The sequence below is a fragment of the Myxine glutinosa genome, chromosome 1, assembly GCF_964187855.1.
Source record: "Myxine glutinosa chromosome 1, kmMyxGlut1.1, whole genome shotgun sequence".
NCBI classification, from domain to species: domain Eukaryota; kingdom Metazoa; phylum Chordata; class Myxini; order Myxiniformes; family Myxinidae; genus Myxine; species Myxine glutinosa.
Window position 1 is genome coordinate 7419412 of NC_136261.1, and position 26234 is coordinate 7445645.

At 53.7% G+C, this 26234-nt stretch overlaps 2 protein-coding genes across 3 annotated transcripts in view; both read right to left on the reverse strand.

Moving 5' to 3' along the window:
* TBC1D17 (TBC1 domain family member 17) overlaps positions 1–25724 on the reverse strand; it is a 55303-nt gene extending 29579 nt beyond the window's left edge. Inside the window, exons 1-13 of one of the 2 annotated variants that reach the window (XM_068106946.2) lie at positions 25654–25724; positions 9067–9165; positions 8197–8271; positions 7979–8105; positions 7329–7548; positions 6704–6815; positions 6341–6538; positions 6047–6175; positions 5742–5845; positions 5532–5626; positions 4931–5047; positions 4642–4742; positions 4061–4160 (exon numbers count right to left, since the gene is read on the reverse strand). In XM_068106946.2, coding sequence (XP_067963047.2) covers positions 4061–4160; positions 4642–4742; positions 4931–5047; positions 5532–5626; positions 5742–5845; positions 6047–6175; positions 6341–6538; positions 6704–6815; positions 7329–7548; positions 7979–8105; positions 8197–8271; positions 9067–9165; positions 25654–25680 — 1504 coding nt within the window. In that variant the 5' untranslated portion in view covers positions 25681–25724. Of the gene's footprint in view, positions 1–4060; positions 4161–4641; positions 4743–4930; positions 5048–5531; positions 5627–5741; positions 5846–6046; positions 6176–6340; positions 6539–6703; positions 6816–7328; positions 7549–7978; positions 8106–8196; positions 8272–9066; positions 9166–21557; positions 21577–25653 lie in introns of those variants that run through there. The other variant, XM_078780204.1, reaches the window with a different exon arrangement.
* Positions 21792–25478, reverse strand: LOC144889698 (uncharacterized; the record flags this gene model as incomplete). The annotated part of the gene is made up of 2 exons (XM_078770880.1): positions 21792–21914; positions 24162–25478. Coding segments are annotated over 2 exons (1440 nt in total), but the record flags the coding sequence as incomplete, so codon positions are not given.
* Positions 25725–26234: the final 510 nt, after the last annotated feature.

The following is a 26234-nucleotide window of genomic DNA, read 5'->3' on the forward strand; positions in this document are numbered from 1 at the left end:
TGAATCACCCTGCCTGTGATTCACCCATGACAGGTTATAGCTGGGTCGGGATTCAAACCCAGGCTGGACAGTTTAGACTTTAGAGTCAAGTGTGCGTACCTCCAGTCCAGGCCATCCTGCCAACTTGTATGCTGCATACAGGTGAAATATAAAGCGCGAGATATTTTTATATATACTGTATATTTAAAAAAAAATTGGTGTGGTTTTTGGCGGGCTGGAACGGATTAATAGCATTTCAATGTACTAGGGCATGCCCGTACTATATCTATATCTAAAATTATATCCCCCCCCCCCTCTATTTACATGAAATGGTTTGGTCCAAAGCGAACGGCTTGCGAGTGGTGACAATCCCCCCCCTCTATTTACATGCAATGGTTTGGTCCAAAGCGAACGGCTTCCGGAGTTTGGTAAAGAAATCGCCATCGCGTGCACAAACGCGCAGGAAAGCGAATGAATCGCAAATTCGTTTTTATTAGTTGTAAAACATAGTTTAACGCCAACATAGTTTGCAAACGTGAAATAAATGAATACGCTCTCAAATGTGCCATCCGAGGCAGAGTGTGCCCGCCACGTTCGGCACACGCGATCGTTCGCTGCTCTCTGATTGGTTGAATCGTTTTTTGGACATAGCTCGGTAAGTAATTGTCCGATTAATATGAAACCTTGAAAAGGCACATCCTCGGGTCCCCAGCAATATACCTGGCAAGTTAAAAGTATATCGGACCCGTGGTTGTCGAGAAACAGCGGTCACAGACAAACGTACAGACGTACAGACAGACAGACAGAGATTACTGGAATTATAGATAGATTTTAATGGGGAAATTTGATTTGAGAAACGAGCAATTTGAGCTACGAGCTCGGTCACAGAACGAATTAAACTCGTAAGTCAAGGTTCCACTGTATATATATATATATATATATATATATATATATATATATATATATATATATATATATATATATATATATATATATATATATATATATATATATATATATATATATACATATATATATATATATATATATATACAGTGCACACACATACAGTGCATTCAGAAAGTATTCAGACCCCCTTCACTTTTTTCACATTTTGTTATGTTGCAGCCTTATGCTGTAATCGTTTAAATTCATTTTTTCCCTCATCAATCTACACTCAATACCCCATAACGACAAAGAGAAAACAGGATTTTAGAAAGTTTTGAAATTGTAGAAAGAAAGTTTAAAAACAAAAAACTGAAATATCACATTGACATAAGTATTCAGACCCTTTGCTATGACACTTGAAATTTAGCTCGGGTGCCTCCCATTTCTCTTTATCATCTTTGAGATGTTTCTCCACCTTGATTGGAGTCCACCTGTGGTAAATTCAATTGATTGGACATGATTTGGAAAGGCACACACCTGTCTATATAAGGTCTCACAGCTGACAATGCATATCAGAGCAATACCCAAGCCATGAGGTCGAAGGAACTGCCTGCAGAGCTGAGAGACAGGATTGTGTCGAGGTACAGATCTGGGGAAGTCTACAAAAAAATTCTGCTGCATTGAAGGTTCCCAAGAGCACAGTGGCCTCCATACTTCTTAAATGGAAGAAGTTTGGAATAACCAGGACTCTTCCGAGAGCTGGCCGCCCGGCCAAACTGAGCAATCGGGGGAGAAGGGCCTTGGTAGGAGAGGTGACCAAGAACCCGATGGTCACTCTTGCTGAGCTCCAGATATCCTGTGTGGAGATGGGAGAAACTTCCAGAAGGACAACCATCACTGCAACACCACCGATCTGGGCTTTATGGCAGAGTGGCCAGACGGAAGCCTCTCCTCAGTGAAAGACACATGAAAGCCCACTTGGAGTTTGCAAAAAAGCACCTAAAGGACTCTCAGACTGTGAGAAACAAGATTCTGTGGTCTGATGAAACCAAGATTGAACTGCTTGGCCTCAATTCTAAGCGTCATTTCTGGAGGAAACCAGGCACCGCTCATCACCTGCCCAATACCATCCCAACAGTGAAGCATGGTGGTGGCAGAATCATGCTGTGGGGGTGTTTTTCAGCAGCAGGGACTGGGGGACTGGTCAGGGTTGAGGGAACAATGAACGGAGCAAAGTACAGAGATATCCTGAATGAAAACCTGAAACAGAGCGCTCAGGACCTCAGACTGGGCCGAAGGTTCACCTTCCAACAGGACAATGACTCTAAGCACACAGCCAAGACAACGCAGGAGTGGCTTAGGGACAACTCTGTGAAGGTCCTTGAGTGGCTCAGCCAGAGCCCTGACTTGAACCCAATCGAACATCTCTGGAGAGACCTGAAAATGGCTGTCCACCAACGGTCCCCATCCAACCTGACAAAGCTTGAGAGGATCTGCAGAGAAGAATGGCAGAAAATCCCCAAATCAAGGTGTGCACAGCTTGTCACGTCATACCCAAGAAGACTCGAGGCTGTAATCGCTGCCAAAGGTGCTTCAACTAAGTATTGAGTTAAGGGTTTGAATACTTATGTCAATGTGATATTTCAGTTTTTTCTTTTTAATAAATTTGCAAAACTTTCTAAAATCCTGTTTACTCTTTGTCATTATGGGGTATTGAGTGTAGATTGATGAGGGAAAAAATGAATTTAAACGATTTCAGCATAAGGCTGCAACATAACAAAATGTGAAAAAAGTGAAGGGGTCTGAATACTTTCTGAATGCACTGTATACATATACATATTTTGTCCCGTCCCCGGGGTTAAGAGCCCAAGAGGACGAATGGCCAAAACGAGCTTTAACTCCGAGGTGTATACCCAACTAGGCGGTAGTGTCACATGCGGGAGGGTTCAAAGTCTTACCTGATCGGGAACACACGCAGGGTTAATCCGAACCCACAAACGAGGAAACGGACATGACACACAAAAGTAATAATAATAATAATAATAATTCATTTATTTTGTATAGCGCTTTTCCAGAAGCCCAAAGGCGCTTAAATGGAAATGGCGCTTAAAGCATAGATATAGATAAAAGTAAGATGCAACAATAATCAATTTAATGGAAATAAATGCAAGTAACAATGAAAGGCGAGGTAAAAACTAAAATTCCAAATTTGCGATGTCTCCACTCAGTTTCGTATACAAACAAGGGGAAAACGAAAGTAAAAGAAAATAAATAATGCTTTGGTAATCGGCCAGCACTCAGCTTTGCGTCCCCAAATGGCTGGTAAGGCTTGCTGGTCGCTCGTCGCCTCCAAACCACCGCGCACGAAACACACAAAATGGCGCGGAGTCGCGCTCCTCGACATCCAGAGAAAATACGATGCGGATCCAGTCCACCGCCGACGTCGATCCTGTGCCTTGTAGTTCCGACTGTCCAAAACCGCTGTTTCTCACCAGCCCTTTCCCAAGAGCGCACACGAACCAAAGACCACACGCCCATGACCAAGCCGGAACAAGGAGGAATTGCGACTGCCTCCAACCAGCGCCAGGACAGAGAGAGGGACTAAATGGCGAGACCGCGTTCTTTTTCCTGCTCTTGAATGTTCGACGATGACGTCACACTCTGTCCAATCACCAAGCGCTATCCCATCATCCATCGCGCCTCCATCAATCACGAAGGCCGGGGCGTGGCCTTTTCGTTGTCGTGGGATGGGGGGGCTGAGTCTAGTCGTCCTTTGGGAATGTTCGGCTGGGCGGGGTTCCTTTGCCAATCGGCATGTCCGGTCATACCGTCGGCGATTAGGGTTGTTGTAATGGCAGCCCTTTTTGATGCAATAACAACGAAGGGAAAAACCACAGGGCAATTACACACTGGGGGTTATCCTTAAGCCCTACCTAATTAGCATAGCTCCACCCCTCACATGGAGACACATATACACTTAACCGGACATTTGACACTACTTAGATACATCGAGATGGTTTCTTCTTTGCGACACTCGGAGCATGCTAATCTACACGTTTCTATTTCAACTAAGGTATTTCATCTACCCCCACAAACATAACAATATATATCACACATTGTGCACTCCATGATGTGTGACCCTTTTGTATCAGCATATGAACCCATTTTTTTTGCTTGGGAGAAGAATACTCACCGAGGTAATCACAAAATGCAGGATCAAGCAGGTGCAGCAGCGTACTCAATTGCTCCAGCTGCTCCTTCATGCCTTGCTGGTTTTCCTCAAAGTTAGTCCTCTGCAAGCACGTGTGGATTGCAGATATTGAGCTGGCAGGATAGCTCGACGTAGAGACCTGGGTTTCCTATCTATAGGAGTCGGATCCAACTAATACCGGAGGAGTCAGAACAATCTCCAAAATCCCACTCACACCCACCTGCCAGAAATGGTTGCGATAACAAGCAGCACACCAACCATCGGAGAATGGGTTAAGCTGGCTGTCTTGCTTTACCTCGCTTGCGAGGACGAATGCTTCAATTGGTTATTGATATTTAGCATTAGTATGTCTTTGGGACAGCAGGAAAACAAATCCTCCCTACCAATGAAAGAAGTGCAATGTGCCTGTTACCGCAAGCAAAGCTCCTGGATCAGCCAAATTCCCCTTTCTCGTGTTGAAATTCCCAAAAACCCCTGAAACCACCAAACCAAACATTCAATCCAACACCAATGAAAAATTAATGATCTGCCCTTTTGAAGTGAAAGGAGCCATTCATACTAACCACGAGCTCCATGAATCCCACAAAACACCAGAACGCATCAACCTCGCTCTCCTGGACGTACAAGATGGGCGACAGCAGGTCACTCATTCCCTGCACGTAACCTGTGCACCGTCACATGGAATACAGGGCCAATCTCAGCTCTCACAAACCATCACCTTAAAAAGCGTCGTTGATTTACAGCACCGAGCTCCATGGTGGAGGTTTTGAAACACCTGGCACGAGGCATTCCCAGCAGCTGATCAAAACGATCCCGAAACAAGTTACATGGTACATTACCATAGAAACTCACCCAAGTCAAAGTCGTACATGCAATAGGTCATGAGAATGTCATGGAGAAGGCTCAGTCCTGGGTTGTTCACCCCCTCGTAGAATTTATTAGTTCGGTCGGTGCGATTCACATCCTTTTCTGCAGGAAAGGGAATTCAACACCACAATAAACAGATCACTGACATTTCATCACAAACTAGAACAGCACTCGGTAGAGAAAGCACACCTCCACCAGGTGAACAGGTTACGTTTTGTATGCCACTGATAGGCCGGATCTGGATTCGAATCTTCACCAAAATCAAATCAATTCATCCTTGTCAAACACCCAACCTGTCCACTAAGTTTTGTCTGAATCCGTCAACAACCTTTTGAGATATCCTGTTCACAGACAAACAAACAGACAGACAGACAGGGGTGAAACATAACCTCCAGCCACCTTCGGTGGTGGAGGTAACAAGGAGACATTACTACACTAGGGGGCACTGCGCTCCCTCCAAAAAATGACCCAGAAACCCCACCCTCCCCCCAGTCCTAGAAATGCACGTGACCTCTTCCCCCCCCCCCCCCCACCCACCCACCCAATCGGGGCAATGCATATTAACCCCCCCTTTCCCCAGTCATACCAATGAGGCTTCGGCAATCACGCAGGTGCGAGTTGCGCTTCTCCTGCTGCTCGCTTACTGACTTCCACTGCAGCTTCATACGAAAATACTCATCACTGGAGGGGAATTTGAGAGTGGTCGACATGAGGACGTGTATACGACAGCATGTGTAGGGACAGGTACTATGTGCTTGAATACAAAGCGAGTCACGATTATCAGAATCATACTCACGCCTTCTTCTTGATCACTGTGCGACGCTCTTCAAGAGTGCTGTCCCAAGGAAAGTATCCCAGCAGAAACTTCCAAGCTTCCTTCCGCAATGAATTTGACAGACCCTGTAAATAGAAAGCATAGAGTGTTGGTTTACAAGTAGTATATCTGCAAGGTCATGGGTTCAAGTCTCAGGATGCAGTTTCCCACTGAACCAGACTGCTGCTCCTATTTCCGTCGAACCTAAAGCTCCAAAGCAAAGGTAGAGAGAGAGGTGGGCTGAGAATGTCAATGAGGAAGAAGAGTGCATCATTCTAACCACTCACCCCTCGATGAATGTCTGCCTTGAGCTCGTCAATCCGCTGCAGTTGGCCAGCACCGTCCATGTAGCCTTCCCATTCCTCTTGGGACAGGGGATCACCCCGTGTAACAGTCGGCCGTGGGCCGAGCTCCGTCTGCAGTCGATCAAACGGGTCATTACCCAACAGTGCAATGTCTGTGGTAAGTCTGTGTAACTACCTCGATTCTTACACGTTCAATGCATGTCTTGTCCGAATAAACGCTCATAAACATGGCCATACGGGCCTTGCGTGTAGGCCAACAGGCCAGGTGCTGCTCACACAAGTGATGAGTTCAAATCCTGGCTCCTGCTCTTCGCTGATGTTGATCCCCGGAATGGCCTCGTGCAGGGGATCCGCGACCTCTGCGGCCGGACGGCGCTGTGGGATCTCGGTAGGAGGGCCCAGCGTATCACGGAAGAACGTAGTTACCCGTGAAAAACCACCCATCGTAGTAGTGTAAGGGTCCCGGATAAATTTCTGCCATCGAGGATGAGAACGAAAGAAAAAGAGGTTTCAGTGTCCAATCTATACTATAAGAACCACACCGACAGTGACATGGCCTCCTAGTTCACGGTTTTCCGAGTATTAATGTTAGGATTTCGAGATAGTAATAGGAAAGAGGAAAGGATCTTGGCGACCGACCGACACAAAGTGTGAAGAGGTATCGTTGAAAAGCTTCAGTTCATCCATGGATTGTGAGAGTGCCGCAGTGTCGTGACATTGAACCAGGAAGAGTCGAGAGTCTGTAAGGGAGCTGACCGGCACAGACACGGCAATGTTGAACCAGTGGTGGTGACGGAGCAGCTCAGTTTTACAAACAGTACATTGGGTAAGGGGAGAGGAGGGGGGGGGGGGTCAGGGGAATGAGGGGAGTCGAGTCTTATGTCAAGGGCACAGAGAGGCAGACAGACCTCACTCAACCCGATTACGACCCCGAAGAGGCAATGTTTCAACATTTGTCGGGGACATGGACAATGACATGTATCTGCCTTAATCGGATCATAGGCAGGACAAAATAAGCTTTAAATGGCAACTCCTTTTGGCCACGACTCCGTCACATTCTGGGTGCTTTAGCAAACACGACATTTGCATAACTCGAAACGTCATCATTCATGTCAGACTCGATTGACTGACGATGGGAAGAAAATCCGATGTGCAAAATCCACAACCGAACAAATTCCACAATTATTAGAGATATCACTCTAAAAAAACAAAACAACAACAAAAAAAAACCAGGACCACCCTCTCGAGGGAGCAGAACGCTTACTTAGTAAGCGCGACGTAGCGTCGGAGTGCGGCGAGTAGAGCCCGAGAGCCTCCGTGGTGGAAGTGCAGAGCAGGAAAGGAGGTGCCGTCACGGATGATGAAGATGAGGTAAGACCAACCCAGGCCTGGCTTGTTCTTGCGGATGGATTTCAGGTCCGACAAGCTGAAGGAAAATGACCACTTGCTTCGTCGGCTTTGAGGTGGATCCGTCGCCAACAGCTCTGAGACAGAAAGACAGGGAGACCAGACATTTTCTTCTCGACACGAGTAAAACCGGAGCAGGCCAACATCGGATCAAAGAGTGGATTGGAGTGGAGGACCACGAAGGCTGAAAGCAGGAGTCATCGGGAGAGACGACGGCGGAGGCCCAGACGGACGGAGCTAGGGAGAGCCGGGCAAAGGTGAAGGAAGGCTGGGGATAGCAGGATACTAGACGAGGTGGGGGGGGGGGAGAGCAGATGACCAGGATAGCTGGGATGAAAACGAAAGAGGCAAGAAGCGTGACACATGGGTGTGAAGCAACACAACAACAACATGCATTTTAAGGCCATTTTCCCTGCAAGAGCGGGGGTTAGCCACAAGGTGTGAAGGTTGGTGAGAAAGCAAAGAGGGGGAAGTGCCAGAGTTTTGAAGAGCGTCAACATCACTCACCATCCCCAGCTATCCTCTTGCGTCTCACACGATTAACAACGGCCCAGTCGGGCTCGAATCCGGGGTCGTGCACCTCAACAGGACACGGCGGGCATGCTTTTTGTAGTTCCACGACAGAGTTGGAGTCCTCAAGAAGGGTGAGAGGTAGAAGAAGTGAGTTTAGACAAGCTACAGAGAGGGGCACAATGATGGGAGCTGTACGGTAACACATATGGTACCTTTTTAGCACAGTGCATCTGTACAGTGTCTCCATCCTCGTCCACCGGACTCCAGTCCAGTACAGAATCGGTTCCCTGTCCCAAGAAAAAGGCAGGGTAGGGGGGGGGGGGGGGGGGGGGGGGTTGCTGGTATTGAAAACAATTAAATTCTGACTAAATAATTTAATCATCAACAGTGCCGATCTCCCTGAAACTTCAAACCAGGATTATCCAAGCATGGCGGCTCCTTGTGCAAATCCGACAAGAATCAAGGCCTAATCTCTTATGCAGTAAAACTCTTGGGTCTCCATATGTCCTTTGTGACATGGGTTTCTCTTCAGCTCCTCGAAACACAACCATCAACACTCCCTCTCAATGTCTTCTTTTTAGATATACTTAGTCAAGGCTCATGGAAGAGCTGGTACACTGAATGGATCAGGAAGTAATAGGACAGGGAGGAGGAGTAGAGAGAGGGGGGGAAACACAACTTTCTTCTTCAGGAGAGGATGCATGAGGTGGACAAAATGGATTCAGAAGGAAACTCATGAGGGGAAACTGTAAATTTGGAAGGAGGGGTATTGGGGTGGGTGGGAATGTTAGTGGTTGGCGAGGATCGAAACGATTATGGTTTTATGGTTATGGATTGGGGACGATCAAACCGCCTCGCTTGTGGTTTGGTGGTTGTGGTGAAGGGCCGTGCACGCGACAATTTGCAGATAAATAAATGGCCCTTCAACCTGTGTGCGCCATTGTTCGATCAATACTCCAGACTCAGCACAATCATCCATTTCGGAGAAAGAAAAAGTGCATTGTGCTTCGACACGTGAATCACAACGGCGGGTACTTGGGCAGCACAGTGTGCGCACAACTCGAGGTGTAAAATGCATTTACCTTGTCAAGGAGGCGCAGCACCCCAGGAATGAGTGCGTCCTGCTCATTGGAGCGTTTCATGCATGTGTGAACAAATACGCCATCTCTCTCGTACACCAACTGTGAACAATCAAAAACATACACGATGTTAAGGGAAATACAGAACAATCACTTTTCTTCATTGTTTACCACTAAAAGGCACTCCCGCCCTCCAGGTGGGCGTACCCTTCTGCGTTTATTGGAGCTTGGGCAGAGTACGTGCATCGGAGTACGTGCAGGAGTATGTAAGGCTAAAGTATATGCTCATCTGCTGGCCTTGGGTGGCCAGCCCAAGGCTTCAAGGCTTCAACTTCAGGCCAGTGTTGGGGTTAGAACCAGAGGTAGACTGGGTTTGGAACTTCTACGAAGGCCCAGGAACTGTTAAATGTCAATTTTGGAGTTTCAATGACATCCACATTTGCTCCACTATAATATTGTTGCGAATATGGAATTTGGCCTCCATATCCGCTTGTAAATATTCCCCTATTTTCCCCAATACTCCCCAACTATCCCCAATCCCCCATTCCCTAGTCCCATTGTCTGTAAACAACAATCAGTAGAGCCGACCTTCCCCTTATTCCCCCATTAAATGTCGTGCCCAGGTCCACCGCACCACACGTAGACAACTTTCGGACATCTTGCTAGTTATTCTTAGTCTATGTCAGTTAAGGCCTCGTTTCCATTAATTATGACTCTTCGTTGCACCAGAATGTGATTATATGGCATCAGTAGTGAGTTTAGGACCTTTCCCATACCTCCTTCCATCTTCTTCCACAACTATAACTACAACAACAGAGGAGATGGGGGCGGCGCGGCGGCGCGGGGGAGGATGCGTCCTCACACCGGCTCGGCGCTCCACGGGGTTACCAGAGGGGCTGGCTGTCAGCTCCTCGTCAAGGGCGGAGCCTGGTAACCCCCCCGCACCCAATCAGAAGGGCGGACCGATTCCATCTGGGGCGGAGCTAACGAGCCGAGGGCGTGTCACTCCCCGCCGGATATACGTGGCGACTTAGCGGACGTGACGTGAGATGCGCCCCCAGCTGGAGAAAGAAGTACCTGCGCGCGCTGAGTCAGAGGCGCCCCGCCTGAGAAAGAACGTTGCCTGCGATCGCTGAGAGGAAGCGAACCCGCCTGGGAAAGAACGTTACCTCCGAGCGCTGTGACCTCCCCGCATCTTTGGACCGGACCGAACCGTGTGGATTCTGCCCCGAGCCCAGGCGCACCTGGAGCCACCGATACCTGCCTTTCCCTGCCATCAATCCCCGTGTGAGTCAGCCGTTGTCCCGTTTATCTGTCGTCTGTCCGGGGTCAATATAAGAGTGTGTCTAAGTGCCTGTCTTCCTGTGATATACCTCTAGCCCCTGTAATCTAACCTTTCCGTACGAATATAATTGAGAATCGAAACATTGGTGTCTGTCATTATAATCCAGCCGGGTGTCTTCTTTTCCTTTATTGATCCAGCGTAGCGCGGCTCCGTCAACGTCGAGTATAATCGGGTAATTTGTGCGGACACGACGGCCATTCCGCTCGGCCCACCTTAACATCAAAGTCGTGTCTGTAACAATTGGTGTCAGGAGTGAGATTCGGACCCGGGACTAAATTAGTTAGGCCCAAATTTTGGGAGGGAAAATCGAGCCGGAGCGCGTACTGCGCTCGACAAAATCGATCCGGAGCGCGGTCCCGCGGTTACTGCGCTCGACGAAATTATAACAGCAAAATTTGGATTTGTGTTACGAAACTCGAATTTTGAAAGTCGCGCTATGGCGGATCAAGACGGCTGGGGTCCGGTAGGGGAGAGTGAAGCAGGGTCGGTCCAGGACCAAATTGAGACACGTGAGGAGAGCGAAACAGCGGGGGTAGCAGACGCGCGAAATGGCGCCTCGCACATAGCTACGGCGGCCGCACCCGCTGCACAAGTGGGAGGGATGGCCCAGATGCAGGTCCTCATGGAGCAATTTATGGCGCAAATGCAGGCGTCCCTCAAACTGCAGAGTAACCAATTGGGGGTAATGGGGAACCGGATGGAGGCTCAGAATGAGCAATTGGGGGTAATGGGGAACCGGATGGAGGCTCAGAATGAGCAATTGGGGGTAATGGGGAACCGGATGGATGCTCAGGGTGAGCAATTGTGGGTAATGAGGGACGAAGCGAGGGGTACCGGTGAGGGATTAGACAAGAAATTAGAGGGGTTAGACAATGGGATAGAAGGGGTGAAACATGGGTTAATGGGGGTAGAAAACAGAATGGCCGCTCAAGAGAATCAGATAGAGGGAGTGAAACATGGGTTAACGGGGGTAGAAAACAGAATGGCCGCTCAAGAGAATCAAATGGAAGGGATGCAAAAAGGGTTAGAGGGGTTAGAAAACACCATGGAAGGCAAATTGAGGGACATGAGGGACCAAGCGGAAAGGGAAGTTAACCAAATGGGGCAGCAGATAGAGGGGGTCAGAATGGGGGTAGAAACGAAATTGGATGCTCACAGGGAGGAAATGGAGCAGATGAGGGTGGCATCTGGGCAGGAGATGCAAGTGATGGGAGAGGAGATCAGAAGAGGAGTGAGTGAGGAGGTCGGAGGAGTGCGCGAGGAGGTGAGGCACTGTAAGGAGCGCATGGAGAAGGAGGTGAGAAAGGGGACTGTAAAATTGCAAGGGGGTATAGAGGAGTTGACGCTGGGAGTAGAACAACTGACAGTGGGACAAAAGGAGTTGGGGGAACAGGTAAAGAAGAACACAGCGGTAATAGAGGGGTTAAAATCGACGCAGAAGGAGATGAAAAAGGACGTAGGGGTAATTAAAAAAGAGTGTCAGACGGTACATGAGGACTTGACGAAAAAAATGAACAAAGTGGTAGAGGTGATGGAGGTTAAAGAGCGGGAGGTGCGGGAGCACATAGAAAAAAATAAAGTGGAGTTAGAGGAAGAACTTAAAGGGGCGCACGAGGAGATGAAGGAGGTGAAGCAGAAATTAGAAGAAGTGGAAGAGGGGGTGAGCGAAATTAAAAAGCGACGGAGAGAGGATAAGAAAGAGATAAAAGAGGAGGTAAAAGAATTGGTCCAGAGTCTGTGTTCGGATCGTGATGTGCTCATTAACCGGATGAGGGATTCGCAGGTGATGGAGGAGAAGCGAAGAGAAAGAGGACCCGGTGTAAGTGGTGACCAATATGGTCGTGCGTATGATGCGCCAGGTGATTTAATAAGCTTGGGGGTCGAGATAGACCCGGATGTTCGTGAGAGGCCAAGAGTGAGGTGTATGGCTGGTCCGGAGGGTATGGAACGAGAGGTGCGAGGTGTGGGTGAGCAAGGTTGTGGTGGTATGGAATGGGTAGCGGGTTGCGGAGGTGTGACCCATGCATCGACACCAACAGGGGTAGTTGTTGGAGGGACCGGGGAGGCACGAGAGCCCCTTGGGGGTAGTGTACTGTGGGGGCCCGGCCGGTTCGGCCCCGCGCTGACCCCGCAAGGGGCGACGCACGGGGTCCGGCAGGCGGGCAACGACTCACATACGAGGTGGTCCCACAAGGTCCCACTCGCGCCGTATGACGGCAAGAGTGATCTACGCGCGTACCTGGCGCAGTTCGACTGTGTGTGTAAGGGCAACGGTTGGGGTGAGGACGAAGGTGGAGTACACCTGGTGGCCGCATTGCGCGGCGCGGCGGCGGAGGTGCTGACGGCATTACCAGCGGGTGCTCTCACCCTGCCAGCCCTCCGCGACGCCCTAATTAATCGATTCGGCATAGAACAGCAGAGCGAGCTTGTTAAAGCTCAGCTCGCGCTGCGAAAACGCAAGCCCCAGGAAGCCATCGGGGAACTTGCCCACGACATTCGCCGCGCAGTGGGGATCGCACATGCTAGCATGGCAGCGGATTCCCGGGAAAGCCTGGCGCTGGACCATTTTATCCAGGCCCTCCCGGATATTGAGCTCCGGCAACAGCTCGCCATGTGGCGTCCGCAGACTCTGAGCCAGGCGGCTGACGCTGCGGCCCGTTGGGAAGCAGCGAGGCCCCTAGCCCGAGGGGGCGAGCGTCTCGCAATGGCGGTCCGCCAGGTGGGACCCCCGATGGAGGGCGGACCCCTTAGGGGACCCGCCCCCGACATGGGTCCTGACCTGGCGGGCATGGTCCGGAGGCTGGTGGACCAGCGCCTGGCGGGACCTGGACCATGGCAGGCGGCCCCGGAGGTGGCCCGCGGTGGACCACGAGCGGGTAATCCAATTCGGACCTACAGGGGGGGGAATTTGGAATTCCGGAGGCAAGCACCTTATCAGGTGAGGTGCTATACTTGCAACCGTCCGGGTCACCTGGCGCGGCACTGTCGAGCCATGCGCCGGGATGATCCCCGGCGGTTGAGGTCCTCAACTCCGCCCAGGGGGGAGCGGGTTAGCCGACCCCAGACACCCCCCCGCCAGACCCCGGGAAACTAGAAGGTGTCGGGCACGTAGGGCGGTGTTCGGCAACAGAGGATGGAGGAGAGCCCTCATTGACGCGACAGGTCATTTATTGTGGCCAAATTGGAACCGGTAGCCTGACAATTAGATGCAAAATTGCCGGCGTGGGGGTAGACGCCGTAGTGGACACAGGAGCTAGCGCCACGATCATCAGCCCTGTGGTCCTTGATTCGAGCGCAGGTGGCTGGGATAAGATCCAGCGCCTGCAAAATTATAGTTTGCAGCTTGCTACCGGGGTAACGGCCCCGATCATAGGGCGTGGTTCTGTGACCCTCAAGTTAGGGTCGGTAAGGAGGGAGATAGATGTTTGGGTGGCGGAGGTGTGCGACCCATGTTTAATAGGGTTGGACCTGTTGACTGCCAGCGGTTGTAAAATCGACTTGTGCCGGGGGATCCTGCAGGTGGGAGTAGAAGAGCTGCCGTTAGGGGGAGTGAGCACGGCCGAGAGAGCGGAGCTGGAGGCTTCCGAGGCCGTGACCATTCCCCCAAGGGCCGAGGCGATAGTGCCGGCCCGGTGGGCAGCTCGCCCAACATGGCAGGAGTCCTGCGGCCTGGTCGAACCGGTGGCAGCGCAGTCCATACCGGGTTTGATCGTGGGCCGCACCCTTGTAAAAACGGACGGGCCGGTAGTGGCCGTCCGAGTAGTATATGTGAGTACAGAACCACGCACTATAGTAAGGGGCACGAGGGTAGCTGGCTGCACCCCAGTTGAGGAAGTCGCGACAGTGAGGGGCGAGAACGTCCAGCCGAGCCGACCCCGGGGGGAGCCTTCAATAACAAGTAGGAATTGGCCCGATCCCATTTGCGAGATGGTAAATCGTAGTAGCGTAGAGTTGGGAGGTACCCAGAGGGAGGCCTTACACAAACTGGTTGGGTCCCATTTGGACCTCTTCTCCCTGTCCACCGAGGATATTGGACGTACGGGCCTGGTGAAACATCAGATCCACACCGGTGAGGCCCGGCCTATTCGTCAGGCCGCCCGACGGCTCCCTTGGAGCAAGAGGGCGGAAGCTGACGAGCAGGTTGCAAAAATGCTCGACGCAGGTGTGATCGAGCCCTCGGGAAGTCCTTGGATGTCACCTGTTGTGCTGGTCAAAAAGAAGGATGGGACCACGCGGTTCTGCGTGGACTATCGCCAGCTAAACAACGTGACACTCAAGGACTCATATCCCCTGCCAAGGATTGATGACACCCTCGATGCCGTTGCGGGCTCAAATTGGTTCACAACTTTGGACCTCAAGAGTGGGTATTGGCAGGTGGAGATGGATAGGGCAGGGAAGGAGAAAACGGCATTTTCCACAGGTAAGGGACCGTATCAGTTTACTGTGATGCCGTTTGGTTTGTGTAACGCCCCCGCCACCTTTGAGAGATTGATGGAGCATGTACTAGGCGGCATGCCATGGCAATCATGCCTGGTGTACCTGGATGACGTCCTGGTACATGCCCAAACGTTCCCCCAGGCAGTAGCTAATTTGGACCAGGTGTTCGGGTGCCTCAGACAGGCAGGGTTGAAGCTGAACCCGAGTAAGTGCACTTTGTTTGCAAGAGAGGTGGCCTATCTAGGTCACGTGATCGGCCGCGAGGGGGTAAAAACGGACCCAGACAAAATTAAAGCGGTAGAGGAGTGGCCCGCACCACGTACCATCAAAGAGGTGCGGGGATTTTTGGGACTCTGCTCCTACTACCGGCGCTTTGTGGCGAAATTTGCGGAGTTGGCCCGTCCCCTCCACCGGCTTACGGAGAAGGGGACGCGATTTAATTGGACACGGGAGTGCCACGAGGCCTTCCAAAAATTGAAGGGGTGTCTGACATCCGCACCCCTTCTAGCTTACCCCACTAGCGACGGGGCATTTACCCTGGACACGGATGCGAGCCAGGAAGGATTGGGCGCAGTTTTGTCTCAGACACAGGAGGGCGTGGAGAGAGTGATTGGTTATTATAGTCGGGCCTTAAGTAGGCCCGAGCGAAATTATTGTGTCACTCGCAAAGAGTTATTGGCTATGCTGGCTGCCATGAACCATTTCCACCCGTACTTGTACGGGCGGAAATTTTTGGTTAGAACTGACCATTCCTCCTTGCAATGGCTCCTTCGGTTCAAGGAACCGGAGGGCCAAATTGCAAGGTGGTTGGAAAAGTTGCAGCAGTACGATTTTGATGTGGCCCATAGGGCCGGGAAGGCCCATGGTAATGCGGACGCACTCTCTCGGCGTCCTTGTCTGGGGGAAAACTGTAAATTTTGTGCGAGACACGAGGAGAGGGAGCAATTGGGCGATTCCGCCCCGATTCTCGTCGTCCGGGCAACCCGGGTGAGAGGGCCAATTTTGCCACTAACCGCGGACGAGGAATTTGGAGAGTTGGCTTGGAGCACGGCCCAGCAGGAGGATCCTGTTCTGGGGCCGGTGTTCCAATGGGTCAAATTGGGGCAAAGACCAAAGGGGGAAGAGGTCACCCCCCTCGGGGCGCAGACAAAGGCATATTGGGCTCAGTGGCAGACCCTGGAATTGAAAGGCAACATCTTGTATCGCAAGTGGGTGGAGGTTCCCTCTGATAGAACTTCCTGGCTGGTGATAGTCCCTGACAAATTCAAGAACGTCATATTGCAACAGGTGCATGGTACCCGCTCCGGCGGCCATTTGGGCAGGACAAAGACAATATCTCGGGTCCGCCGGAGGTTCTATTGGGTGAATATGGGGCGCGACATACAGGACTGGTGTCGGAGATGCGACGCCTGTACTGCCAAAAAGGGACCAGCACGGAGGATGAGGGCCCCCCTTCAATTACACCAGGTGGGGGCCCCCCTAGAGCGGGTGGCCATGGATATCCTAGGCCCACTACCCCGCACCCGCCTAGGTAATAAGTACATCCTCGTTGTGATGGACTACTTCACCAAGTGGCCGGAGGCCTACGCCCTCCCCAACCAAGAAGCAGGGGTGGTAGCGCAGGCCTTCGTGGAAGGATTTGTGTGCCGGCATGGGATTCCACAGGAGTTGCACACCGACCAGGGACGAAATTTTGAGAGCAAATTGCTAAAAGATGTGTGCAGTCTCCTGTCAATTCGAAAAACCAGGACAACGCCTTTAAGACCTCAATCTGACGGGATGGTGGAAAGATTCAACCGAACTCTAATCCAACAACTGGCACTGTTCACCACCACCCGTCAGGATGACTGGGACGAACATCTCCCTTATTTGCTCATGGCCTACCGAACCAGCCAGCACGGGGCCACCGCATGCAGTCCAGCGTTGCTTATGTATGGGCGGGAGTTACGGGCTCCCGCCGACTTGCTATGCGGTCCCGTGCCAGACACAGTGGTTAACCCGCCGAGGGAGGGGTACGCACGTCACCTAGAGGAAGGCATGGAGCTAGTCCATGCCTTCGCCCGCCGCCAACTCCATCTGGCGGGGGAAAAGATGAAGCGCAGGTACGACGACCGGAGCCAGGGGAGTCAATACGCTCCGGGGATGAAGATTTGGTTCTTTAATCCCCGGAGGCGGAAGGGAAGGTGCCCAAAACTCACCTCCCCCTGGCAAGGCCCAGGAGTCGTCCTGTCGCAAATCTGTGACGTGGTCTTTAAGATCAAAATGGGGCCACGAGCCCTCCCTCGGATCGTCCACGCCGACCGGATAAGACCTTACACCGGCGAGCAGGCGCCCCCGTGGATTGCCTCGGCTTTAGATGCCGAGGCGGGACCCAGTACCTCTGAATAAGGGGGGCTTATTAGTGCCAGAGGACTGGGGGATTGAGGAGCGATAGGCCCGGTGGGAGAGGGTGGCATCCCTGCCACCCTTCCCATGGGGGGGGCAAAGGAGCAATAGTTTATGGGGTGTATGGCAGTGAAAACTAGCCCGGGTGGGTTAGGTTATATTGATAGGGATCTAGCGAAGATGACAGTAGGTAACGTTAAGATTAGTTAGTGACTGATACCTGTAGTGGGGACGCAGGTAGATTAGTGTGGATGATAATGACGAGGGAGCGCAATAGTTTAAAGGGACGACTGGGAAGCGCAAGTTTCAGAAGGGAGTAGTTAGCTGAGATGATGCTGTGTGTGTGAGAATTGAACAGGTGTGATTGCACGGGTGTGCAACTGGACAGGTGTGTGGAGCAGTGTGTGAGTAGTGAGTGTGTGGATCAGCGCGAATGCGCTTGGGGAGAGAAGGGTGCAGGTGGCACCAGGTGTGAGAGCACAGGTGTGCAAGTACAGGTGTGTGGAGAGAGTTGGAGTAAGTGGTACGGAGTGGTGTGCATGGTGCGAAGGTGTGGATGGGGGAAGAGTGGACCCCCTTTCACGAGTACCCGGGGCGGGTAGTGTAAGTGTTAGGTAGAGGGTACAGGTAAATTGTGGTTGGATATTGGCACTTGTGGTGCGGTTGCAGAATGGTGTTGTGAATGGGTGCATTAGTGTTGTGGAAATGGCTGGGCGTGTAGCCTGTTAGTGCGTGTAGTTGGTTGGGCACTCCACCACTGTGAGGATGTCGGCCAGGTGAGGCCGCAGGTGGGCTCTGGGAGCCGGTAGAGTTGTGGATGGGGCCCGAGGATCCGGAGGACGGACCCGGGTAGCCCAGTGCCAGAGAGGGCACCGAGTGGGGAGAGTGCCAGAGGGCCTTCCCCAGGTAGTTAGGTTAGGGCAAGGAGCAGGTAAGCTCGGAGGCAACTGCAGTGGTGGAGGTGTGCAGGTGGGTAGACCCACTGGGAGAGGTACACGCCGCAGCCCAGAAATTGTGCGAGGGCACCGGGAGATGAATCGGGGGAGTGAGACCCCAAATTGAAGCGCACCACAGTTTGGCCAATGGGAATTGGTTTTTAGAACCCATAGTGTAAGAGGGCCAATGGTTTGGCCGGAGAAAGACCCCGGGTAGTGTAAAGTTGTTAAAGTCATTTAGGAAATAGTTAGGATTGATGAACCTGTCGCACCATACGCAGCCACTTACCTGTGGTGATGATGATGACTCCACACCTGTGTTTTCTTTGTTTTGTTGCAGGAGATGAATCGCTGTGTGGATTTGTGAGACGCATCACGACGTGGATGAGACATTGGGGTGATTCCATCTCTCCCTCCCTAGGAGGGACTGATGATGAATTGGTAATGGCAAATTATGATGTTGAGTTGGAGATGGCAAATTTTGATGAGAGTTGAAAATGGCAAATTTGATTGGTTAGGAGGGAGAGAAGACGAATTTGGTATATGGGAGGAACGGGGAAGACAGTAGGGATGTTTGTTGATTTGTAAAGTAGATGTTTATGGGTAGTGTTGTGTTGTGTGGATACAGTAAGGGGTAAGGGAGGGGCCATGTAGGTTACCTGGTGGGGGGGGGGGGGGCGTACGATAGGAACGTACCTGTCTCACCTGGTTCCCATGTGCCCCCAGTGTGCATTACCTTATATTGCGTGCACTTTTGCGCCCTTACCACCTTACTCACTTGTTTCTTCTTTTGTCTCCCACCTCCGAGGATCTGGCTTTGGGGTAGAGAGAGAGGAGAGAGAGGTGCTGGCTACGCAGTTGTGGGCCTGCACTTTCGCTGTTCGCTGCCTGGATCGGTACACCATATGGACCGCAATGTTTGTGGCCACCCACAATGGACCGCAGTTCGTTTGCGGCCAAGCACCACCCGTTGATGGACCTATGGGTCAACGTGGCACCTATGCCATAAAGGTGAACCACTGTTAATTAACACCACTGAAGGCCACACGAAGAGCAAGAGACACCTGCAGGGTTAGGGGTTGTCGAATTTATTTTTATTCCAATGAACAATGGTGACTGCACCGATTGGTGGTGGGGTGGTGCTTTTGATGCTGGGACGGGGTGCTCTGCACGTTATTAAAGGCCGTCGGCCACAGAGCACTCGTGGGTTGGTGTATCGATGCTGGCAAGCGCGCTCTCTCTATGCATAACATCTGCATGTGTTCCTCCAAAGACAGGTCCTGGATCGTAGTGTAGATATCAGCGTAATCTTGTAAATAATGCTCCCTACCGGCTGTATGTGTAGTTTGAGAATTCTTTCCGCAATTCGGTTATCCTGTGGGTGTGTTTCTGTGAGGAGAAGGGTGCAACGTCGCAGGGGGACATATTTACTCATTTGTGAACATCTGTAAAACTGTCGCACTCAGGGTAGAGTTAATAGTAGAGGGAACTACATTGCGTGCCACACTAAAGTAGGTAAAAATTTATCGGGTCGGGACGCCCCGAGGGTAGAGAAGGGTGCAATGTTGCGAATATGGAATTTGGCCTCCATATCCGCTTGTAAATATTCCCCTATTTTCCCCAATACTCCCCAACTATCCCCAATCCCCCATTCCCTAGTCCCATTGTCTGTAAACAACAATCAGTAGAGCCGACCTTCCCCTTATTCCCCCATTAAATGTCGTGCCCAGGTCCACCGCACCACACGTAGACAACTTTCGGACATCTTGCTAGTTATTCTTAGTCTATGTCAGTTAAGGCCTCGTTTCCATTAATTATGACTCTTCGTTGCACCAGAATGTGATTATATGGCATCAGTAGTGAGTTTAGGACCTTTCCCATACCTCCTTCCATCTTCTTCCACAACTATAACTACAACAACAGAGGAGATGGGGGCGGCGCGGCGGCGCGGGGGAGGATGCGTCCTCACACCGGCTCGGCGCTCCACGGGGTTACCAGAGGGGCTGGCTGTCAGCTCCTCGTCAAGGGCGGAGCCTGGTAACCCCCCCGCACCCAATCAGAAGGGCGGACCGATTCCATCTGGGGCGGAGCTAACGAGCCGAGGGCGTGTCACTCCCCGCCGGATATACGTGGCGACTTAGCGGACGTGACGTGAGATGCGCCCCCAGCTGGAGAAAGAAGTACCTGCGCGCGCTGAGTCAGAGGCGCCCCGCCTGAGAAAGAACGTTGCCTGCGATCGCTGAGAGGAAGCGAACCCGCCTGGGAAAGAACGTTACCTCCGAGCGCTGTGACCTCCCCGCATCTTTGGACCGGACCGAACCGTGTGGATTCTGCCCCGAGCCCAGGCGCACCTGGAGCCACCGATACCTGCCTTTCCCTGCCATCAATCCCCGTGTGAGTCAGCCGTTGTCCCGTTTATCTGTCGTCTGTCCGGGGTCAATATAAGAGTGTGTCTAAGTGCCTGTCTTCCTGTGATATACCTCTAGCCCCTGTAATCTAACCTTTCCGTACGAATATAATTGAGAATCGAAACATTGGTGTCTGTCATTATAATCCAGCCGGGTGTCTTCTTTTCCTTTATTGATCCAGCGTAGCGCGGCTCCGTCAACGTCGAGTATAATCGGGTAATTTGTGCGGACACGACGGCCATTCCGCTCGGCCCACCTTAACATCAAAGTCGTGTCTGTAACAATATGATTCAAACCTGGCAACATACCAACCCCAGAGCGACGGTTTACTGGTCCTCAGCTTAAAGAGATGTTAACAAGCAACCAAATAGTGTGTTGACCGAGTTATTGAAACCTAAAAGCCGGGAAAGCTCTTGGCCTCGACAAGATGTCCAAGAAAATCATGACCGAAACAGCCCACTTGATCGGCATTCCTTTGCCAAGCGGTTTCAGATCCAACTTCAATTCTGGTTGTGCCTTACGATTGGACAGATGCAAATATCGGTCTTGTCCTCACATAAAAGGGATCCCAGTTTGGATATGAAACCTGCAAATAGATCAGTGTGACCTCTGTTTAGTACAACATGCATTTTAAGGCAATTTTCCCTGCTAGAGCGGGGGTTAGCCTTGCGGTCCCCATGACAATCTTCTCCATTTTGCCCTATTTTCTGCATCTCCCCTTGTTAACCCCCTTGCCGCATTCCTTCTTCCACCATCTTTAGCCAAGTCTTTCTCGGTCTTCCCCGTCCTCTACTTCCTTCTACATTCATTTCCATCACTCTTCTCAACCAGTCACTTTCATCCTTCCTCAACACATGACCAAACCATCTCAACCTGTTTCTCTTCACAGCATCAATCACAGGCTCTATTCCCATCAGAGGTTAGTAAATACATTGAATTCATTTTAACACGTGATGAGACCTCACTTGGAGTGCAATAACTTACAAAGGATCCACAGCATGGACGAGCATCGTGCAGGTCATCCACTTTACTGACCTCTCTTGACAAGGTGTCACCATATGCCGGTCAAGGTTTTCCAGTTGATATCCTGTAGCTGAACCTCCAGAGGACATCGGCATTGGATAAAGTGCTCAATAAATTCCTTCTATTGAAGATGAACCCACATGGAATCCAGCCAGAGGGTAGATATGGATGTGGATGGAAACATAGCTCAGAGGTTCACTGATGGACTAGTGGACCACAACTCATCGGCCTAAATGGTGATGGATTACTCAACATGATAACCTGGGATGAGTAGTGTGTCATTAGGATGAGGATGAGGCCAAAAGCTTTGCCCAATACCTGTGAACGATATTGACGAGAATATCGTCTCGAACAACCGAAAATTCACTGATGTGAAGTGTTTCACTCTCTCCGTCGGCTCTTGTTATTCAACCTGTTCAAGAGTAAGGTGTTTCATGTACATTGTAGCAGTCTCATTCATAGGAAGTCACTTAATTGGTGAACACCAAAAGAAGACCACTGAGGAGGCAAAGGACTTGGGAGGGGGGGGGGGGGGGGGGGTGGGAGGTGAAAGTCCAGCAAGAAATCAATACCATGGACAAGACATCGACCTATTCATATTGGAACAAGTACAGCGTCAGATGGCAAGAATGACCTCGGAGGTCAAGGGGGTGCCATGTCAAGGGGGTGCCATGTCAGATGGCAAGAATGACCCCGGAGGTCAAGGGGGTGCCATACCTTTAAAGGCATCGGGAGAGGGACGCGGAGCCAGGAGGAAAACGCGGAGCCAGGAGGGGAACGCGGAGCCAGGAGGGGAACGCAGAGCCAGGAGGGGAACGCGGAGCCAGGAGGGGAACGCGGAGCCAGGAGGGGAACGCGGCGCCAGGAGGGGAACGCGGCGCCAGGAGGAGAACGCGGCGCCAGGAGGAGAACGCGGCGCCAGGAGGAGAACGCGGCGCCAGAAGGGGAACGCGGCGCCAGGAGAGGAACGCAGCGCAAGGAGAGGAACGCGGCGCCAGGAGAGGAACGCGGCGCCAGGAGGGGAACGCGGGGCCAGGAGGGGAACGCGGCGCAAGGAGAGGGACGCGGCGCCAGGAGAGGAACGCGGCGCCAGGAGAGGAACGCGGCGCCAGGAGAGGAACGCGGCGCCAGGAGGGGAACGCGGCGCCAGGAGGGGAACGCGGCGCCAGGAGGGGAACGCAGCGCCAGGAGGGGAACGCGGAGCCAGGAGGGGAACGCGGCGCCAGGAGGGGAACGCGGCGCCAGGAGGGGAACGCGGCGCCAGTAGGGGAACGCGGCGCCAGTAGGGGAACGCGGCGCCAGGAGAGGAACGCGGCGCCAGGAGAGGAACGCGGCGCCAGGAGAGGAACGCGGCGCCAGGAGAGGAACGCGGCGCCAGGAGAGGAACGCGGCGCCAGGAGAGGAACGCGGCGCCAGGAGAGGAACGCGGAGCCAGGAGAGGAACGCGGCGCCAGGAGAGGAACGCGGCGCCAGGAGAGGAACGCGGCGCCAGGAGAGGAACGCGGCGCCAGGAGAGGAACGCGGGGCCAGGAGAGGAACGCGGCGCCAGGAGAGGAACGCGGCGCCAGGAGAGGAACGCGGCGCCAGGAGAGGACGCGGCACCAGGAGAGGACGCGGCACCAGGAGAGGAACGCGGCGCCAGGAGAGGACGCGGCGCCAGGAGAGGGACGCGGCGCCAGGAGAGGGACGCGGCGCCAGGAGAGGAACACGGCGCCAGGAGAGGAACACGGCGCCAGGAGAGGAACGCGGCGCCAGGAGAGGAACGCGGCGCCAGGAGAGGAACGCGGCGCCAGGAGAGGAACGCGGCGCCAGGAGAGGAACGCGGCGCCAGGAGAGGAACGCGGCGCCAGGAGAGGAACGCGGCGCCAGGAGAGGAACGCAGCGCCAGGAGAGGAACGCGGGGCCAGGAGAGGAACGCAGCGCCAGGAGAGGAACGCGGCGCCAGGAGAGGAACGCGGCGCCAGGAGAGGAACGCGGCGCCAGGAGAGGAACGCGGCGCCAGGAGAGGAACGCGGCGCCAGGAGAGGAACGCGGCGCCAGGAGAGGAACGCGGCGCCAGGAGAGGAACGCGGCGCCAGGAGAGGAACGCGGCGCCAGGAGAGGAACGCGGCGCCAGGAGAGGAACGCGGCGCCAGGAGAGGAACGCGGCGCCAGGAGAGGAACGCGGCGCCAGGAGAGGAACGCGGCGCCAGGAGAGGAACGCGGCGCCAGGAGAGGAACGCGGCGCCAGGAGAGGAACGCGGCGCCAGGAGAGGAACGCGGCGCCAGGAGAGGACCGCAGCGCCAGGAGGCACGCGGCGCCAGGATAGGAACTTGGTGCCAGGAGAGGAACTCGGTGCCAGGAGAGGAACTCGGTGCCAGGAGAGGAACGCGGAGCCAGGAGAGGAACGCGGGGCCAGGAGAGGAACGCGGTGCCAGGAGAGGAACGCAGCGCCAGGTGAGGAACGCGGCGCCAGGAGAGGAACGCGGCGCCAGGAGAGGAACGCGGCGCCAGGAGAGGAACGCGGCGCCAGGAGAGGAACGCGGCGACAGCAGAGGAACGCGGCGCCAGGAGGAACGCGGCACCAGGATAGGAACGTGGTGCCAGGAGAGGAACTCGGTGCCAGGAGAGGAACGCGGAGCCAGGAGAGGAACGCGGGGCCAGGAGAGGAACGCGGTGCCAGGAGAGGAACTCGGTGCCAGGAGAGGAACGCGGTGCCAGGAGAGGAACGCGGTGCCAGGATAGGGACGTGGTGCCAGGTGTTGATATGTTGTAGATGTTGACGGTAGGGAGGATGGGGATGGTGAGGAACGCAGCGCGTTCACAACCTCGTCTCCACGGCGTGGGTGGATACGAGGTTGTGCGGGTGGCGACGAGGTTGTGCGGGTGGCGACGAGGTTGTGCGGGTGGCGACGAGGTTGTGCGGGTGGCGACGAGGTTGTGCGGGTGGCGACGAGGTTGTGCGGGTGGCGACGAGGTTGTGCGGGTGGCGACGAGGTTGTGCGGGTGGCGACGAGGTTGTGCGGGTGGCGACGAGGTTGTGCGGGTGGCGACGAGGTTGTGCGGGTGGCGACGAGGTTGTGCGGGTGGCGACGAGGTTGTGCGGGTGGCGACGAGGTTGTGCGGGTGGCGACGAGGTTGTGCGGGTGGCGACGAGGTTGTGCGGGTGGCGACGAGGTTGTGCGGGTGGCGACGAGGTTGTGCGGGTGGCGACGAGGTTGTGCGGGTGGCGACGAGGTTGTGCGGGTGGCGACGAGGTTGTGCGGGTGGCGACGAGGTGGTCGGGGTGGAGACGGGGTCGGGGTGGCGACGGGGTCGGGGTGGCGACGGGGTCGGGGTGGCGACGGGGTCGGGGTGACGACGGGGTCGGGGTGGCGACGGGGCCGGGGTGGCGACGGGGCCGGGGTGGCGACGGGGCCGGGGTGGCGACGAGGTCGGGGTGGCGACGAGGTCGGGGTGGCGACGCGGTCGGGGTGGCGACGAGGTCGGGGTGGTGTCTGGTGACGCGGTCGGGGTGGCGACGAGGTCGGGGTGGCGACGAGGTCGGGGTGGTGTCTGGTGACGCGGTCGGGGTGGCGACGAGGTCGGGGTGGTGTGGGGTGGCGACGAGGTCGGGGTGGCGACGAGGTCGGGGTGGCGACGAGGTCGGGGTGGCGACGAGGTCGGGGTGGCGACGAGGTCGGGGTGGCGACGGGGTCGGGGTGGCCACGGGGTCGGGGTGGCCACGGGGTCGGGGTGGCGACGGGGCCGGGGTGGCGACGGGGTCGGGGTGGCGACGGGGCCGGGGTGACGACGGGGTCGGGGTGGCGACGGGATCGGGGTGGCGACGGGGTCGGGGTGACGCCGCGGTCGGGGTGACGCCGGGGTCGGGGTGACGAGGTCGGGGTGACGATGAGGTTGGGGGGTGGTTGGAGCGGTGTGAATCAGTGCCGCGTAGAAACGGGCGGGCGAGGTCGCGAGAGAGGAAGAGGGGACAGGGAAGAGCAGAGTGAAAATGATGAAAGGCGCGGAGGAGGTGAAAAGGACCGAGATACAGGGGACCGGCACATCAGCGAACAGATAAAATAACACACTGACTTTGTTTTCCTGCCGAGTTGACGCCATCGCTCCAATCCACCACGTGACGTCCGGTGATGGCAACACGTTATACTTTTTTTTATGCCGTTGTTGTTATTGTTGTTATCTAATAGTGGTCGAAGTACGTATTACTATTATTGACAGGAATCATGAGACGTTAAAATGATTATAATAACGTTGACGCTTGTTCGCACACTCACATTGTAAACACCACAGAATGTTTAGGCTTTCGTCCGTTTCGTTTTAATGTTGTTTTGCAAATATTATTAATGTTGGCCTCGTTCAGCCCGCGCACAACCACTTTATCACAACGTGAGGTTAAATTGTTTTCTTCACCTGATGATGTCTCATTCCAATGACGTGTCGAGACGTAGAAGGGGTCATCTATGTGTTCGGTGTGTAAATACGGTGAGATTTTGATCTCTGAACACTCCTGTGTCCACAGGCATGAGTGTACCTAATAAATAGATAATATCCCCAAATGACATCCGTCACGTGCTTTGCGCTACAAGTGAAATGTTCACGAGACGTCGTTGGACCTCCTGGGAGAGTTTAACATTTTAAAGTGAACCGCACACAGA